The 18283-nt window shown below is 36.2% G+C and overlaps 1 protein-coding gene across 2 annotated transcripts in view; it reads right to left on the bottom strand.

Moving 5' to 3' along the window:
* The window catches only part of BARD1 (BRCA1 associated RING domain 1), a 71224-nt gene that overhangs the window by 30210 nt on the left and 22731 nt on the right, over positions 1 to 18283 (bottom strand). For both annotated transcript variants that reach the window (XM_016150055.2, XM_036236777.1), the window contains exons 4-6: positions 10040 to 11001; positions 3996 to 4076; positions 2136 to 2308 (exon numbers count right to left, since the gene is read on the bottom strand). In XM_016150055.2, coding sequence (XP_016005541.2) covers positions 2136 to 2308; positions 3996 to 4076; positions 10040 to 11001 — 1216 coding nt within the window. The remainder of the gene's footprint in view (positions 1 to 2135; positions 2309 to 3995; positions 4077 to 10039; positions 11002 to 18283) is intronic.

Here is an 18283-nt window from a genome sequence, read left to right as displayed (position 1 = left end):
CCTACGAACCATGTTTTGAAATTTGACTTTTATTTTAAAAACATAAAAGGTGCCAATGAAGTGTTTTAAGCAAATAACTGCTCTGGCCAGACTTGTAATTTTTGAAAGCTCTTGGGCTGCAATGTGAAAAGCAACCTGAAAAGAAGGAGATCAGTTAGGAAATGATGAAGCCAATCTGGTGAACAACTACTACTATAAAAGAAAACAGAAAGCAAAAGATACAGAAAATACTTAAGCATGATGACCAATAGTCTGGAAAAAGAATAACAATGTTTGAAAACAGCTACACTATTATACTCTATATTAAATCAATCCCTGCCATTCCCCTGTAATTTCCCCTCACTGTCCTTTATCCAACATCATTCCCAACTTCTTAACCAAATAAACCCTCTTTCCCCACTGTTCTAACTATACCAACCAACTGTCCAGAATGGTGGCCACCTGACATATATGGTTATTTAAATTAAAATAAAATGCATGTTAAAAGTTAGTTCCTCAAAAGTAACACACATTTCAAGTGTTCGATAGCAACAGATGGCTAGTGGCTACTGAGAACCCGGCACTCAGTAGATTTCCCTTACTGCAAAAAGGTCTAAGGAACAGTGCTGGGCTTTAGATATACCTAAGTCTGCCATGTTACTAGGTAAGCCTATTTAAAACAACACATCTACCTGAGAAGGCACCTGTGAAGGCAGACTCACTCACTGTCTCATGCCCACATCTTATATATTAATAACCTTCGGTGTGGTGAAGAATTATGGTTACAAACCACAAGACAGGCTCTATGTTTTGGCTCATTAATCCTCACTATGCTCCGAAGAAATAGAAAAGCAGCAGGCATCACCCATGTTTTATAGGTGAGGACACCAAGGCACAGAAATTAACCTGCCTGAGGCTATAAAGTCAATAATGGAGTCACAAATAAAAGTTGGATTCCCTAACGCCCTGACCAGTGCCCTATTCATTATAGTAGTCATGGCTGATTTAAGGACCTAAGAATAGAAACTATTCAGTTTCACCTGACCCTTGGAACAATTTGCCTTATCAAATGGCTTGCTATACCCACAGGAGGGACATATCTGTTATGTCCATATATATACATGGATCTAATGATGTAAAAAAGCAGAAAAATTTAAAAAAAAAAAAAAAAAAAAAAAATAATACATATCCCCTGAGCTTGCCTCAATTATTTTATCACATGTGATAGGAAATAAAGGATATTAAACACACTTACTAAAACTAACAGCACCAAAGTATAGTACATTCCTCCATTATTAATCTGTTTTTGAATTATGTTATATGGTTACCTATAAAAAATTACAACCTAAAAAAACCAAACATTATTACCTAGAAGCTCTGCATTTTGTAATTCTTATTTACCTCTGTAACCACAGTAAGCCTGACTTTTTGTGTGGCTCTTTCCAAACCTACAGAAGCAACAGGGGTACAGAGAGGCAATTCTTGAGTTTTTATTTCAATTACTTTATTAACTTAAAAGAGTAAAATAATATATAAGGAGACATGAACTAAGTTACAGATTGAAAATATAAAATCCACTATAGCATTTGCTTGACACTCTTTACAATAACAATTTTAAAATTCAGCCGCCAGCATTCACTAATGCTTCTCTGTGCCCTGACATTGCAAAACAATTTACCCAGAACTTCATTTGAATGATGTGAAATCTAAGAATGATTTGATTGCTCTAACATCTGAATTCTTACATATTTTAACTGTTGTTATACTAAATATGCAGAAAAACACAGAAAAGGAATGGCTTATTTAAGAATTCTAAAGTATTGGAAAGCACATAAGCTATTTCTGTGTGTAGTTTTTAATAAGTATGAATTAATCTACAGAATATAAAAATTAACTGGATTTGTCCAGAAAGTCAAAATTTTCAAAGTAAATCTGACAACTATTTATGAATTTAAAAAGTATATCTCTCTCAAATATGTAAGTTTCATAAAGGAAAAGGGCATCAATGCTGATTTTAAATCCAGAATTTAATGGTCACATCTAACTCTAGTTGTGAAAGAGAGCCATCAACTTGAATAATAAAGTCTCTGCTTCATCATAGACCTTGATTCAGGAGTACAAGTCAACGAAAAAAGTTTCTACATTGAACTACTTACACAGCGTTCCTGGAGGCTCCATAGGAAAGTAATAGCTTGACTATGTCCATGTGTCCATTCTTGGCTGCATCGTGGAGTGGTGAGTCGTTCTGATACCCAGTGGTGTTCACCAATGCCTTGTGCTGGAGCAGCAATTCCACTACCTTCAGGTGCCCATGACTGCAGGCTTCATGCTAATTAAGTAAAAAGAAAAGGAGTAAGAAGCATAATGAGGAAGAGCAACAGATAATATCATAAAATCATACTTTAGAAAAATAAATGTGAACCTTAGTAAATTGGTTCTTACCTAAAAGTCATACAGACCATAAGTTGTTGACAGAGTAAAAGCCACTATTAAAATCTTTGTGATATGATACATGGTGATCAAGATCAATGAAATTCATGGATTCATCTGAGCCTTGCATCAAGTGTTCTTTGTTTAGGAGAAAATGTAGCTTAATGCAATTATAACTATTCAACTGTTCTATAATAAGAAATTTAAAAGAAGAAAAAAATTTAGAAAGTATTTAACCAGATCATGCATAAAATCTGGAATTCTCCAAGGCTGAATAGAATTCACTAAACCAGGTGCTCGGCCATAAGCTAAGTGGTTTACTAGCACATATATATAACCACTCAATAAAGCAAATATCCTAGAATGAGTATGTATAAGACAAGCCTTTCTTATTTGCTGAAGCTACAGATTACTGTATGGCTGGTGTCAATGGTAACAGAAATAACAAAGAGTAAATGTTCAAAAAGAACTTACTGAATGAATATCATAACTGGTAATAATGAAATATTCAAAGATGTCTCACGTGCAAATCTTTCCTGATGTCTAATGAGCTGCTGACAATGCCACCCTGCTGTATTCTAAAGTCTCTGGTATGTTGTACTTTTTAAATACATCTACTCAACTCATAATAGGTAATACCACACTTTACATTTGTAGGTTTATTTCGAGGAGAAAGGAATCTAAATTAGGTATCAGGTCCTCAAAATCACTCACCAACTTTTACTACAATCTGCCTTAGTGGCTTAAAAAAAAGTTAACCTTTCTTTGAAAAGGTTAGCTAGCCTGTATGTAGAGTTCAAACAAAAAAGACTCTGATCCAGACCAAATCCTCCCAGCTTAAAATTTGGCAAGAAGTCATTATTTACAACTTTAAGCCTTTTTAATACCTGGCCTAATGAGCATCTCTCAATTCCTGTGAATTTCCAGTCCACAGGATCAGGGCATCCACCTCATCTGCTGACGTGTTCTTGGCTGCATTCAAATCATATACTTACTGTCCTAATATAACTAGCCCATATAGCATGTGTTCGCATGTATTTATATCACTGTTTTCCCAGACTATTCTTCATACTGCATTTTAGTAATAATAAGCAAAGACTTATAAAAATGATTAATAAAGCAAAGACTTCTACTGTCTCTATATATTTGGACAGGGGATATAAGTGAGGCTGAGACAGATCCTCAGGTAGAATCGCTGACTTGTGATACATCCCGAAACAGTTCCTCTGACCTCTCTTTGCTCCACTGAATGTTTCCAAGGACATGCAGTGCTGCAGAATGAAGTCATTTGCCGATTGTGGCAGTTAACCTCTCTGTATATTTGCTAAATTCAGCAATATGGTATAACTGGTTTCCTAAATCTAAAGGTAGTCGGTCAAAAGGTAGCTCATTTCATACCTGTCACAATTGAAAAACTAGATGAAAAAATAACCATTCTCTTACTTGGTGAAAATATAAGTCCTTCAGATTAAGAAGGGTGTATACATGGCAGAGGATGATATATAGACAACTATATAACTATAAACTATGGTAATTATAAAACATAAACAGAATGGAATGGGAATAAAAAACAAAGAGAAAACTACCAATGGTGTCCATCCAGCATGGTCCTTAACGTTTGGGTCGCTTCCATTTTGTAAAAGGTATTCGACAGAAGGTACGTCGCCCTAGTACAACAAAGTAAAAAGAAATTAAAAGTCATCAAGGAAAAATATTATTGAGATTTTTAAAAAGGTTTTGCTTCTTCAAGTTAAAATAAAATGTAAATTCTTTCTCTTATGCCTATCGCTCACGAATTAATAAACAAGATATATATGTATGAACTGTTCTGAGGTCATGGAAATCGTACAGTCCATCCTTGAACACAGAATACAGAATCTCCGCTATTAGCAACCCATACCAAAATTCATTGCAAAATACCAAATAAAGGACATTGGCCAAAGATCATCTGATAATAATAAAGTTTTTAGTCAAAATTTTATTTGTGAAAAATATCCTTTTGAACATACATGAAAATGATTTCTGAGTACTGTTTAAAACAAAGTTAAAGCTAAGAGAGCTGTTCAGTGAAACCATTAAAACTGCCAAAAACTGTTATCTTATGGGCTGTTACTCTATTTATCCTTAATATACTTAGTTTATATTTATCTTATTTGCTCAAAGATATTTTTTCCAGGCAGAAGCAAGGCTTATTTTCTCCAAAAAAAACTAACAAAGCTTTCTCTGAAAAAGGCTGAATAAAAAATAAATTATCTTTGACAAGTTACTTATGACCATGTCATGTTTTGTGAAGCACTTCTTTAGGGAGAACAAAATCTCTCTCCCACTCCCAGCCCTGACACTCTTTGAAATGACTTTTTTTTCCTACTGGTTGATAATGCAGAAGTCCCCTTAACACAGTAACATTTGCTTTTGTTTGTTTGTTTGGACCTACCTTTCAAATCCAGCACATCTTATGATGATAGCTTACCTAGTTTTCTAAAAACCAAATCCACACGCAACATGTTTTTTATGTTCCTAAATTAACAAAATCACTTTAAATAGTCCATGGACCTAAAAAATAAGCATTATATGTTTCAAATCAAATGCTCTAGTTTGAATAAAAACACTTTCCACAGTTTCTGAGGGGTTCGAATTCTAGACCTCTAGTACGAGTTAACCTGCATTTAGCAGCTTTTGCTCTATATTCAAGCCAGTTCCAAATAAGCTCAGGAACATCTGTCAAGATATAATTTTGAATTTTTAAAAACAATCCCATGAATACTGGGGCAGATGAACTACCAGAACCACACACATTCCCAACCTTCAACATGAAAATAAACATAAAATGTACCCAAAAACCCTTATTGAAAATGTCCTCATTCTAATTCTACATGGTAATCACAAAATCATATTCGCCTAAAGAAGCCCGTAAAATAATACAAACACCATTGTGAAACGGAAGAGTCACATGGGAACGGTTATATAGGAACAGAGTGACAATTTAGAGACTAAAAGCAGAATCTCTTATAAGGTTGCTAGACTGGTATTCTTTTATATCATCTCTTCATATAATCAAAGATGTCTTCTGTTAACATTCTACTCCTAGACTTCTCTGAAATGGATAGTTGATTTGCAAACCGCTTACTTTTTATACTCAATCTGCTTTCCCTTTCCTAGTACTTAAAAGTTTGTCATATTTTCATCCTACTTTATGTAAATTTAATGGCATGCACATAAATAAAATTATGATAATTAGATAGAATCCATAGTAACTGAGCTTGAACCAATATAAGATTTCCAAAAAATAAATTAACTTCTGCTTCTGATTTCTTTAAATTACTTTCTTCTGTAATAGAATATTTTCTAAGTAATAAGCACTCACTTTTAGATTCCTCACAACTTAAAAAAAAAAATTGAGATTTTTTTAAACCACAGCAAGAAACAAAAATTATCTAAGGAAAGCATTTACCAAGGCTTATAAGAAATTTTAAATGGATTTGGTTATTTTGAAGTAAATAAGGAAGCAAGTACACCACACTGAATTTTCTTATTGCTAAGCTTTCATTTAAAGATTCTTCACACATTTGTATATACTATAACAATATAAATTAACTTTCCAAACACACACACACACACACACACACACAACTTTTTCCTTATTATAAAGGTTAACATTTCCAAAATTTTAACAAACATCTTTATAAAAATAGTACAAAACATTTCAATTAGCGTAATAATGACTAGTTACCCCAAATGGTTAAGCTTTTCCACACAAATGAACTGACCAAGTATCTTAAACTTCTCCTTTTAGAAACTAGGTGTCATTAAAAATATATATATATCATCTGGAATGGAGCCCTAAAATTATATTAAACACTTCCCTGGCTTCTTAGTTTACTGAATAAACTAATTTCACAGATGATTCTGACAACCTAGTCACTGTGACAGCAAGTTACTGGTATTCCGAAGGTGGTGGGTGACAGAAGGAAAAAGGAAAACTGACTCTGAGAGGAATTCCAGAAATTAAAATCTTGAAAATATCACTGATGCCAGTTTGTTTTTGAGTCCTTTGTTTCTTTTACAGGGAGCTAGTATGAAGGACACGTAATAATGTGACTTTACACACAACAAGACTGCCTTAAAGAATAATGAATTACAAAGTAAAACTCTGAAGGAGAATCCTCATGAGGGATTTTCTCTCTACCCAGAAGATCCTCGTTACCTTTGTTATGTTAAGCACATCATGCCCTGTAAGGTGCCTTCTAAATATTATCAACATGTCTGCATAACAAATACATCACATAACATGCCAACTTCAAGTCATTCTTGGTATTTCATAATATGTTTGCTGCTGTAACATGAATTATGAGTAATCATTACCACTTTAAGAATCTGTACTAGAGAACTTTGGGGAGGTTTTTCCCAGCCCCTACAAATTATCCAACATAGGTGACATTATAGAGTAACAAATCAAAATTTTCTCTATGTCTAGAGAAATGTCAAATACTAAATGCTATGTTTTTTCCATTAAATCAGAAAAATTAACAATATGAGTGTTTACCCTAGTTTCTACTTAGGCATAAGGCTTTTTCATAAAATCTCTCATTAATAACATAATGTTCTCAGCAGCAATTTATCCACAAGTGACATATATATTCAAATAGAAACACAGGGAATAAAGAGCCTAATGGATCTCAACTTATGTTCTGGTTAAATGAGACTATTCACAACATCCCAAACGTTGTATGAATGACTATTCTGTTTGAAATTCTATAATGTAATAAAAGTACAAATAAGGTATTCAGGAATAATCCTGTGTAGAATTTACATTTAAATGGTGCTGAATGTCTACGAACTAGCTGGCTGACCAATACATCTATGCTCCTGAGGGAAAGGGGATTTGAGAATTGACAATTCCAAACAACATCTGCTGATGATATAGTAACTGTCTACATTCAGGCAACCTGAATATTTAGGTAGTTTGGATATTTAATAAGAACCTCCTACTGACAAGATAAATAATAGATACTTTTCATTAACCTAGAATTCCCACTTCTAGGAATTTATCCTAAAGATATACCTGCTTACGATGAAACAAAGATTGCTTACTGTCGTGCTGTTTATAAAAGCAGAAGAATGGAAAACAGGTATTCATCAGTAAGAAACTAGTTAAATACAAAAAATTCATGGAAACTATGCTACTATAAAAATGTACAGAATAGGGGTAAAGAGGGTTAAATATTTGGAGGCAGAAACAGATTTAACTTTGAGTGGTGAACACACAATGCAATATACAGATGACATATTATTGAACTGTACACTTGAAACCTATTTGATTTTATTAATCAGTGTTACCTCAATAATTTTAATTAAAAAAATTAACTGTTCATAGAAAAAAATGTACAGAAAGTTGTATACTAATATGGAAAACATTTGCTTATATTTGCCTAAAGAAATTAACAAAAGATACAGAAGAAAATTTAAAAAAGTAGTTAGTGGAAAAGGCTTGTCAGCTATTGAGTGGTTGGGACAGAAATGGGAGTGAGGCTTTCAACTTTAATTTTTATTTGTGAAATATAAAGTTATTACTCATATTTTGAAATTAAATTTTAAAGGAGCAATATACTCTGGATAATCACAAAATCTAATTGACGCGTTATATAATAAACAGAAAGCTAAATGGATCTAAGTGCAAACAAAATAATGTCCACCACAGAGAAGAAACTAAATCTGGGAACTCTTAAAAAGGCTTATTAAGAAGGTAGGATATGAGCTAGATTTTGAAGGTTAGGTACAAAGGACCAGAAGGGAAAAGGGAAGGAAAGGAAAGGATGTGAGGCAGAAAAAAGAACACGTGGAAGTACTGGTAGCAATGACTATATCTGAATAAAGCATAAGGTCGAAGTTCCTGTCTTAAGATTCTACTGTGGCTTTTTCCCATGGCCTACGCCAAGGGTAGGCAGACTATGGCCAGATATCTACCTTTGAATGTAAAGTTTTAATGGTTTACATATTGTCTATGGATGCTTTTGCACTGGGATGGCAGAACTGAATAGTTGTTACAGAGGCTATTTGGTCTGCAAAGCTGAAAATACTTACTCTAATTGCCCCTTTAAGAGTTTGCCAAACCATGACGTAGACTCTAGGTCCTAGACAGCCTCATTAATAAAGATAAATTAGTTGTATTGTTAAAAGAAAAATTCTCTATCAATGTAAGCGGATGCTTACCTGATAGTCTGAAAATAATTCCCAGAAAGCAAAATGTAAAAACTAAAGCAGCTTATGTTCTTATGTGTATTCAGAAAAATTAACAAAAAATACTTATTATGCTAGCTACGTATGTCTATAAAGCATTAATAACATTATGTTAAGATTTATAATAGCTTATGTTATATTTAACAGAGACAAAAATACAGTCTGATTTTTAAATCATGCTTTGCAAAAATCAAACTAAAATGTAACCAGGGCCAACTCTGAAAATTTAAGTTGTCCATATTATATGCAATCCCTAGCATAAAGTCAAACTGCAGGTTCCCTCCATTTGCATCAGATAGAGAGTATTTTACATTCATCATTTACTAGAAGATAAAGCGAGGGAAAAAAAATAAAACACTAACAGCTGGGAGAAATTCATTTTGAGCTTTCTCTTTCTCCAGGCAAAAAAAAAAAAAAAAGGAGTCCCTAAACTCGGTGTCTACTTTGTGTTCTTCCTGGATGTTTTATGCTGCTCACCATGTTGGGAGCATCCATGGGGATTTTTCCAGACCTCCCAAAGTCCTTTATCCATGCAAAGGACCTAAGGATTTCCCAAAGAATTTACCGAAAGACCATAAAAGCTATCCTAATTTAGTACTACGCTCTCCCATATCATATTTTCCTGACACTTGCATGAAATCACAGATCTCAGTCTATAAAGCTGGGGTGCTGACTATTGCTCTTTATGTGCAGTAGCTGGGTCAGTTTCAAATATTAACCACTGCAAGCACACCCCATGCTCCACAAACTAGCCAGGTTCCAGAAACAAACACTGCCACACCCCAGGTGTTGAGGCAATAAATAAAGAGAATCAAGCTGCCTGCAGGTCACAAAGAAGCTCCTTTTGCAGTGAACCATAGAAAGCCATTTCTGACAGTCAATTTCCAGGTCACTGGAGAAACGTACAGATCACGTCTTTCACGCTTCCAAATTCTGGCAGTGCCCCTAGGAGTGTCATACACACAGAAGCTCGCCGCCTGTCACGCTGCCCCTACCTCTTTTGTGAGGTAAAGACATGTTGCCAGCAGTAACTTGGCAATTGTCTGTATTCAAAGAGCATGAGAAGAATGGGTTTAAAAAAAAAAAAAAAGGTGAAAACTAAACAAAACCATTATGGAATAGACAAAAACAAAAGCACTTCCCTCCCTAAGTACAAAAAAAAAAAACTAAAATACTGGTTTTCCCCTGCAAGATCACATTCCTCAGGCCCAGTGGCTATTGCTCGGAGGCGGGGATGTGGTTCCCATGCATTTTACTTCTCTGGTTCAATCTTTAAAAATATCCCATCTGTGGCACATTAATTATCCTAGTAATCTCATTTTTCACAAAGCCTAAAGAAATTGTTTTAGATTTGGTACCATTTGGAAATTATATTTCAAAGTAAGCTTCATACCTTAATTGAAGCAATATGGAGCAAAGTCTCTCCTCTATGATTTCTTTTCACAGCCATAAGGCTATTGGGCAATAGCTTCACTCCTGAGGGGCTGGACATCATTCGTCTGTAACTTGGACTATTCAGTGTAGAAGGTGGTATGCCTGGTGAAGGGCTAATGGAGTCATCTAATATGTCACTGTTTTTCCTCCTTAATGTGCCACCAACTTTAACTTTGCTTGAAGGTGGCGAAGAACAGCCAGGCAATGATGTGTCTTCCGACACCACCGTTTGCTTAACAAAATGATCACTGGTGCTAGGAATGCTGCTTCTACATCTCTTAGAACTGGGATTGGAGAGTCTCCTGCGAAGTCCACGTTTTCCTTTACGACCTAAGGACACGGATTTCTTAGATGGAAGACAATTTTCACAGCGATTCTTCTCAGGAGTCACTACTTCATTCTTGCTCTCAATTTCTGGAGACTCTATTTGCTCAGCCAATGGTAAAGAGATTTCAGTTACGCTTCCAAAACATTCAGAATCTGCTACAGAACCACTTGCTAGCAAGTCTATTTCACCATTTATCTGAGGACTAGCAATAACAGATGGCTGGCTACAGAAAGATACCAGCTTTTCCTTAAATTCCTCTTTGGAGTCAAGTTCACCATCTTTTTTGTCTGCGTCTAAATTCCATTCTTGGTTGACCTGAGCTAAAGTTTTCTTTTTGTGCTTTTTCCTAGATCTCGTGGAAGCCTTTTTACCCCTCGCAGAGGCATCTTCTGGAGGACTTGTAGAAACATATTCGTACATTGAGGCCTGCTGAGCATTTTGTTCATTTATAATTTGAGGCTGGGTTTGCACTGAAATTTTACTCACAACATATCTGACCTTCTTACTTCGAGGACTAAACCACATTTTTATTGAATTCTTCTTATTTTCTGCATCATTAAAGGAACTTTTCCTAGATGTATCTTCTTTTAAATCTGAAAGAAAAAAGGAAAAGAAATGTTACATGAACTTAATCTTTCCCACCTTGAACTCCCAAAGAATTCTGTTTATAGTTCTCCTAAAATGTTTCACCTTTTATTTGTGTACCTCCTCTCCTCTCCTAGACTATGAACTCCATGAGCATGGGAATTCACTCGTCCAACAAATATTTACAGAACCCTACACTTCAGTCCCGACAGAGTTCTAGGGACTGGAGATACAGCAGAGATCAAACCAGGGAACTTATATTTCTGGGTATAGACTGAATATACAAATAAGTAAGTAGAACTTACAGCATCCTGGTAGTAATAAGTACTATGGAGAAAATACACACTAATGAACTAAATTAATTAATTAATAGGCAGATATAGATTTAAATGCAGTGGTCAAAAAATTAAGACTTGTTAACTGATGGTTAATTTTTTAAAAAAACTTTTGAAAATCAATATAATTCACTATACCAACAAACTAAAGGAAAACCATGTGTTTTCTCAACAGATACAGAAAGAAACATTTGACAAAATCCAATGTCCATTCATGATTTTAAAAAAGAATCAGCAGATTAAGGACAGAAGAGAACCTGTTCAACCCACAAAAATACACACAGCTCGTAAAATGTTTAAAGCAGAAAGACTGGAGCAACTATTATGTCCTATTACCTTTCTCCTATTATCAAGAACGAGGCAAAGGTGTCTGCTCTCACTACTCCTATTCAACATCATACTGAAAGTCCTAGATGGCACAAGGTAAAAAAAAATATATAGAAAAAGCACACACAGTGCAGACTGTCTTTTACCAACCTCAACTTCTTTTCTGAGTAGGGAGATGCAAAAGGCAAGAAGTGGAACTCCACAAAGAAGGAGAAAAAAATATGACTTATAAACTCCAACCTGTCAGTAGAACCTGAAGAGGAACAGTGAGCTGCTGGTAAACCAAGTATGCAAAGAACCCCGGAGAAGACTGAAAGAAAAAGACCTATGAAAGTTGACAAAGCTTCCTGTTTGTAAAAGATGGCACAAGACAACAAAAGAGTAAAATTTTGGAATAAGATACCAACTCCTCCGTTACGCTTCAAACTGCCACCAGCAACCTGCTTCATCCCAAGGGCCCGGTGCCGGCAATTAAAGCTGGGTACCAAAGGCTTGAAATTGAAAGTATATGGGAGACTGCGAATATGCTCACTCTAATCCAAAGGACTTTCCTGACACAGCAAAAGAGACCGAAATCCTGACAAAATTGCAAACAAAAAGACGGAAAAGGGGGAATGACTCTGGAAAGTTCTGATCCTCCTGAAGTGACTGCTCCCCTTGAGGAAGGGGCACCTGCTCCTGAAGGGTCTACTGCTCTCCTTGAGGGCACGGGCAATGCTGGGACAATTTCCGCCCCGAATGCTGTGTTTGCTTCTTGGACCAGACCTGCAGCCAGGGCTGGGAAGATGGAGGCAGTGAAATCACCATTAAGAGACCTCTCGTGTTGTGTGGTGTGTGGTCCACAGACGACATCTCTGCAGCCATAGAGGGTTGGATCCAGCTACAGTTTTATGCTGGGAGAGTCTGGGTTCCTGAAAAACAAGGGAGTGTGTGCTACCTGACTATAATTTCCCACTGCACACCGGGAGGACAATATGTTGCGCCCCAAAGTGTTTATAGGAATAAGATGTTGATGAAAAGCCTCCAATGAGATTACAGTGCCCGGGAAAAGTGTAGAGCTATGATTATAATTAATGGCAGAAAGGTTACTACAATCAACTCCGTGGTGCCACTGGCATCTCAACTCCAGGCTGCTCCACACCCTCCACGCTTCCCGCCTTCAGGACCTACACGCCAGCGGGGTGCAGGTGTACCCTCAGATTCCCAACAGTGCCTGCTTGTCTGCTGTGATACAGACTCCTATCTCAAAGTGGGACCCTGAGCTGATGTGAAGGGGCTGAGTGAAGAAACGACAGTGGCTCCCGTGCTGGATCTCCGGCCTCAGAACCTGACTCCATTGGGGGCTGTTGCCTTCTAAGTTCAATAACTTCAAACCATTGACTGTTTTAAGCCAAAGTGAAGCTGTTCTCTCCACTCCCCAACATACAATCTTAATATACAACACGACATTTTTCAAAGTTTTCTGAACCTGGGATTTCTAAGATTTGTCTCTAAGATAAAAACATAGGGCGCTTTGTTGGCATTATTTCATGTAACTGTTTTGTGTAATTTTACTGATTAAAATGTTCAAGGTTAAAAAAAGGCACACAGGTTATAGAGAAAGATATAAAACTACATTCTTAGTTGACTATACAGACTATCCCAAAAAAATATTTTTTAAAAAAGTAATAAAACAAGTGACTTTAACAGGGTCATAAAATACAAGGTTGATATATCAAGTTCAACTTCAACTGTATTCCTATATACTAACCAGGAATAAATGTAAACTAAAAATTTTTTTTAATTCAGTACCATTTATAATAGTACCAAAAATACATAGAATAATTAAATATAAATTTAGCAAAATATGTACAAGTTGTTTGCTAAAAATTACAAAACATTTATGAAAAAAAATACTATACAAATGGAAGGACATACCATGTTAATGAATTAGAAAACTTAATACTGTTAAGATGTCAGTTCTCCCCAATAGATCTACAGACCATAACATAATTCCGGTGAAAATTCCAGCAGGTTTTTTGGTAAAAACAGACAAGATCATTCTGAAATTTACATAGAAAAGCAAAGGACCTATAATGTGGAAAGACAAAAGACTTAGAAGAGCAACAAAACACTGAACAACAAAGTTGAAGAGCTCACACTACCTGATTTCAATTTACTTCGGACAAAATAAATCTATAGGACTAAAGAGATAATAGTTACAACTCCGCAGGTGCCATCTAATATAACCTCAAGCTACATAAACCAAAAACTAATGAGAATGAATGAACTATATAACTACATACTCAAATACACTCTGGAGCAAAAGAAGCCCAATACAAAAAGAGGGCATAAAAACAGCTAAAACGTATTTAATGTGTTAAGTCAGAACAGTGATGATCCCGATGGGGAGAGGAGGCAGTGACTGGAAATGGGCAACAAGAGGGGCTTCTAGTGGACTGTTTATTCTTCGGAGTGAGTTCAACATGTGAAAATTCATTGCGCTATATAGTTATGAAATGTACATTATATTTTAAAAAAAACTTTCTAGAAAAAATATTTGTAATTTGGAATTAAAACACAAAGATTCAGTAGAGATTTAAAAAAGAAAACAATCATTGTCCCTAAGTAGACACTTTGTGGGTGAATACTCCTGTACAAACCTCCTTTAAGCCTGAGCTAAGATTACCAAGAAAGGCATCTGTGAGGAGCTTGCTTTGAGTTGAGGCCTAAATGGCAAAAGGAAAGCGGCCATGTAAGGATCTAGGAAAGCATTTCCCAAGTAGAAGAAAGAGCAAAGTGTCAAGGTCCTAGGATGGCAAGGAGTTTAGCATATTCAATGGATAGAAAGCTAGTGTGGCTTTGAAGAAGAGGCAGAAAATAGAAATGAAGTCAGACAGGCGAGCAGAAGCATTCTGTAAAGAGCCCAGTCTCGGGATTTTTTTTTTTTTTTTTTTTTGCCAGTATTCCTCATTTCACCGACCTCTGAAGTAGAAGGCCTTGAGACTTCCCTATTTGCCGTAACTCTCTTGGTAATTGTATAACATACAGCAGCCCCCAACATTTTGGGCACCAGGGACCGGTGCTCCTATGAGAATCTAATGCCTGATGATCTGAGGTGGAGCTGAGGTGGTGACGCCAGCGCTGGGGAGCAGCTACAGATACAGATGAAGTCTCCCTCTAGCCTGCCACTCACCTCCTGCTGTGCTGCCCCCTTCTTAACAGGCCACAGATCAGTTCCCAGCCCAGGGGTTGAGGATCCCTGCCATACACTGCTATCTATATGTCTACTGACAGCTCCAAATGTATATGTGCGGCCCAGACCTCTACCCTGAACTGCAAACTCCTGCTTAACAACTCTACCTGCATGTCTACTCCTAATAACCACCTCACATGAACATGACCCAAACTGAGCTCCTCTGATCCACATCTTCCTATATCTGCTCCTCCAATAGCTCTTCCCATTTAGGTAAATGAAACATCTATCAGTTTGATTGCTTAGGAAATAAAACTTAGGGTCAAACTTGCTCTGCTATCTCACATCCCTTGATGCAGAATCTTGCATGGTGTACCAAGAAGACAAGGAGGACCTGGCTGCTCTTTACCCAGGCCACTTTTCAGGATTGTGTTTGTAGCAAGCAACTCTGATAGTGTCTCCCTGTAGAAAGAAAGGAGGCTTATTTCTGCTTTCTACAAAAACAGTCAATTCCCTAAGCTCAGAATGCATTTCCTGTATTGCAACCCAGAGTGTGTGCAGGAATCCACGACAGGCCTTTGCCGACTATGTTCAAAGATGCAAATCTACTAAATAAACATTAGCAAATCAAATCTAGGTATGGCAAAGACAATATGAAATACTTGCAAATTTTAAATATATACACCCTTTCACAAAGCATTTGTACCTCTAGCAATCTGTCTTACAAAATATTCATGCATATGCCTGCAAAAATAGATATAAAACAATGTTAATCGCAGCAATGTTTATAATAGCATAAATCAGGAAAAAAGTTAGTGTTCATCAACTGGGAATCAATTAACTATGGAGAGTTTATATTACAAAATCTTACGTAGCAATTATATGCAAAGCAACTAATATGCAAAGATTTTTCAAGACACTAAGTGTAGCACAATCCTATTTGTTTTTTAAATTCTATTACGTTTATGTCCAAATATTTTAATAAATTCATAAAAGGAAGATGAGACAGTTAAACAAGACAGGGATCCTGTGCTTTTCGGTTGAGGGAAAAGGGTAAAGGAAGACTTTCATGTTTTACTCTGCACACTTTTATACTGCTTAATCAGTTGCAAAAAAGAACGTTCTCTTATATTTACGTGAATTAAACAAAGAGAAAACAAAACGTGAGGTTATATATACATTGTTGCTGCTAGAGCTGGTATTTGATTGAACTCATATCTATTTTCACAAAGTAAACATTAAACTTTTAATTAAGTACAGACTATATGTGATATTGCGATTGATGACAGGAAATATATATTTGGTCTTCGTCCATTATCCCTGGAACATAATTCCCAAACCCTTGCAATTTCCTGTATGAGAACCATAAGGGCATCTTTTGTTACATGTGTGTTCCTACTTCCTGAAATAGCTCCAGAGTGATAAAGGTGAAATGGGTGCCTTTTGTTCTTGACCATAAACCTCTTTCAATCGCATCTGAGTTTATGTTAATAAAGTGACTTTTGGAGAGCCCTTAAGGATGGGAATGGTTGCCAGGGGAAGCAAACGTGATTAGAGTGTTGAAACTTTCAGTCTCATCTCCTGATCTCTAAGGACGAAGAGCTACTAGAGGTTGAATCGATCATCAATAGTCAATGATTTAATCAATCAGGCCCATGTCATGAAGCCTCTATAACAATCCAAAAGAACAGAGCTCAGAGAGCCTCTGAGCTGGTGAGCACAAGGAGATGCTGGGAGAGCGGCACACCCAGAGAGGGAAAGGACGGTCCCTGCCCCTTCCCACACACCTGGACTTGGCACTGCTTCCATCTCTCTGTTCCTAAATTATATCTTTGTATAATGAACCAATAATCTAATAAGTAAAATGTTTTCCTGAGTTCTATGAGCCTCTCTAGCAAATTAATCAAACCTGAGAACGTCTTGCGACCCTCCAATGTCTAGCCAAGCACAACCTGGAGTTGAAATTGGCATCTGGGAGAGAGGAGGGCATTTTGTGGGACCGAGCCCTTAACCTGTGGGATCTGATGCTATCTCCTGGTAGACGATGTCAGAACTGAGTTAAATTGTAGGACACCGATGTCACGGAATAGCCTGATGGTGTATGGAAAACCCACACATCTGGTGTCAGAAGGGAAGTACTGCTGTAATTGGGTTAGAGTAGAGGAGACACACAGCTGAAACGAGATTTTCCGTGTACTGTATGTATTATAATCTCTATATGTATTGTATTTTTAGACCTACCAATCTTGCCCATTAACAGATGCTCACAAAAAAGTAAATGAATTGTACAGTTATCCACTTTCTGATTCTGGCAATAACCCCCATTTGAGTTGTTTTACTTTGTTTTGCCTTTTTGCCCATTCATTTTTCTTTCAAAAATATTCCTTAAACTTTTCTCCTCCCCTCCCACCTCATACAGATAGGTAAAACCAACTCATGCTGGCCCAGCACAGTGGTGAGCACATAAACGGTGCTTAGAAAATGCTGGCAAATAAATTATTTGATGTCCTCCCTCACATCCTGACAAACATGTAAAAAAGGAAGGTCAGAATTCAGTTAACACTAGAAGAAAACTTAAGGCTCACTCATCCAATTCTTTCAGTTTAAAGATGAGGAAATAAAAGTTTAAAGGAAAAGAGAAGGAGGGAGTCTCCTGACTCCCAATCCAGTGCCCTTCTCTCCACACAAACTAGATTACCAAGAAGCCATTTCAGGTACAAAAGCAAAACACACAAACACACACACACACACACACACACACGCGCGCGCGCGAAAGGCAGGGAAACTGGAAAACCACCACCTTGCAGGTTTAACAATGCTAACAAATGATCTCACACTACCTGATGTGCACTCTCCAAATTAACACAGATTTAATAATCCCCTTTGACCAACTGGGTCACTTGGAATATGTTTTCTTTGTCCTATTTTTTAAAAAGAAAAAAAAAGTAAACTAGCTGAATTATGTTTTTCTCCTGAGAGGTCATTCCTCATTTAAGTTCAAGAACACTCCGTATAAATTTTTCTAAAAGGTTTTCTCATTACAGAATCTAAAGAAAAATTATAATAAACAAAGTTCAAAAACTAAGTCACTTTAAGAAAACCATTCTTACTCCTAAGGACTGGTAACATCCACTGTGTAGGAAATAAACATGTCTGATATGACTAAGGTGTCATATAAAATTGTCAAGTATGCTTATTCTTGAGAAGTTTTAACACTTAAGAGATATGACAATTTTAACTTCATTTTTCTTATTGTTTCTGGGATGAATTTCTTTTCAACACTCTCATGTCTTTAAATATTAACAAGAGAAAAGAAAATTATGAAATATTATTTTAAAATTCCTTTTAGATATATTTTCTTCACACAGAACACTTTATTTTAATCAGTTCAAAATTATTAATACACTAAAGAATGAGTAAACTAAAATTTCAAAACTACTCTAAAATTCAAAA

Source organism: Rousettus aegyptiacus, unplaced genomic scaffold (assembly GCF_014176215.1).
Source record: "Rousettus aegyptiacus isolate mRouAeg1 unplaced genomic scaffold, mRouAeg1.p scaffold_m13_p_2, whole genome shotgun sequence".
Lineage (NCBI taxonomy): Eukaryota > Metazoa > Chordata > Mammalia > Chiroptera > Pteropodidae > Rousettus > Rousettus aegyptiacus.
Note: the sequence above shows the minus strand (reverse complement) of the source record. Positions and strands in the feature narration are given on the sequence as shown.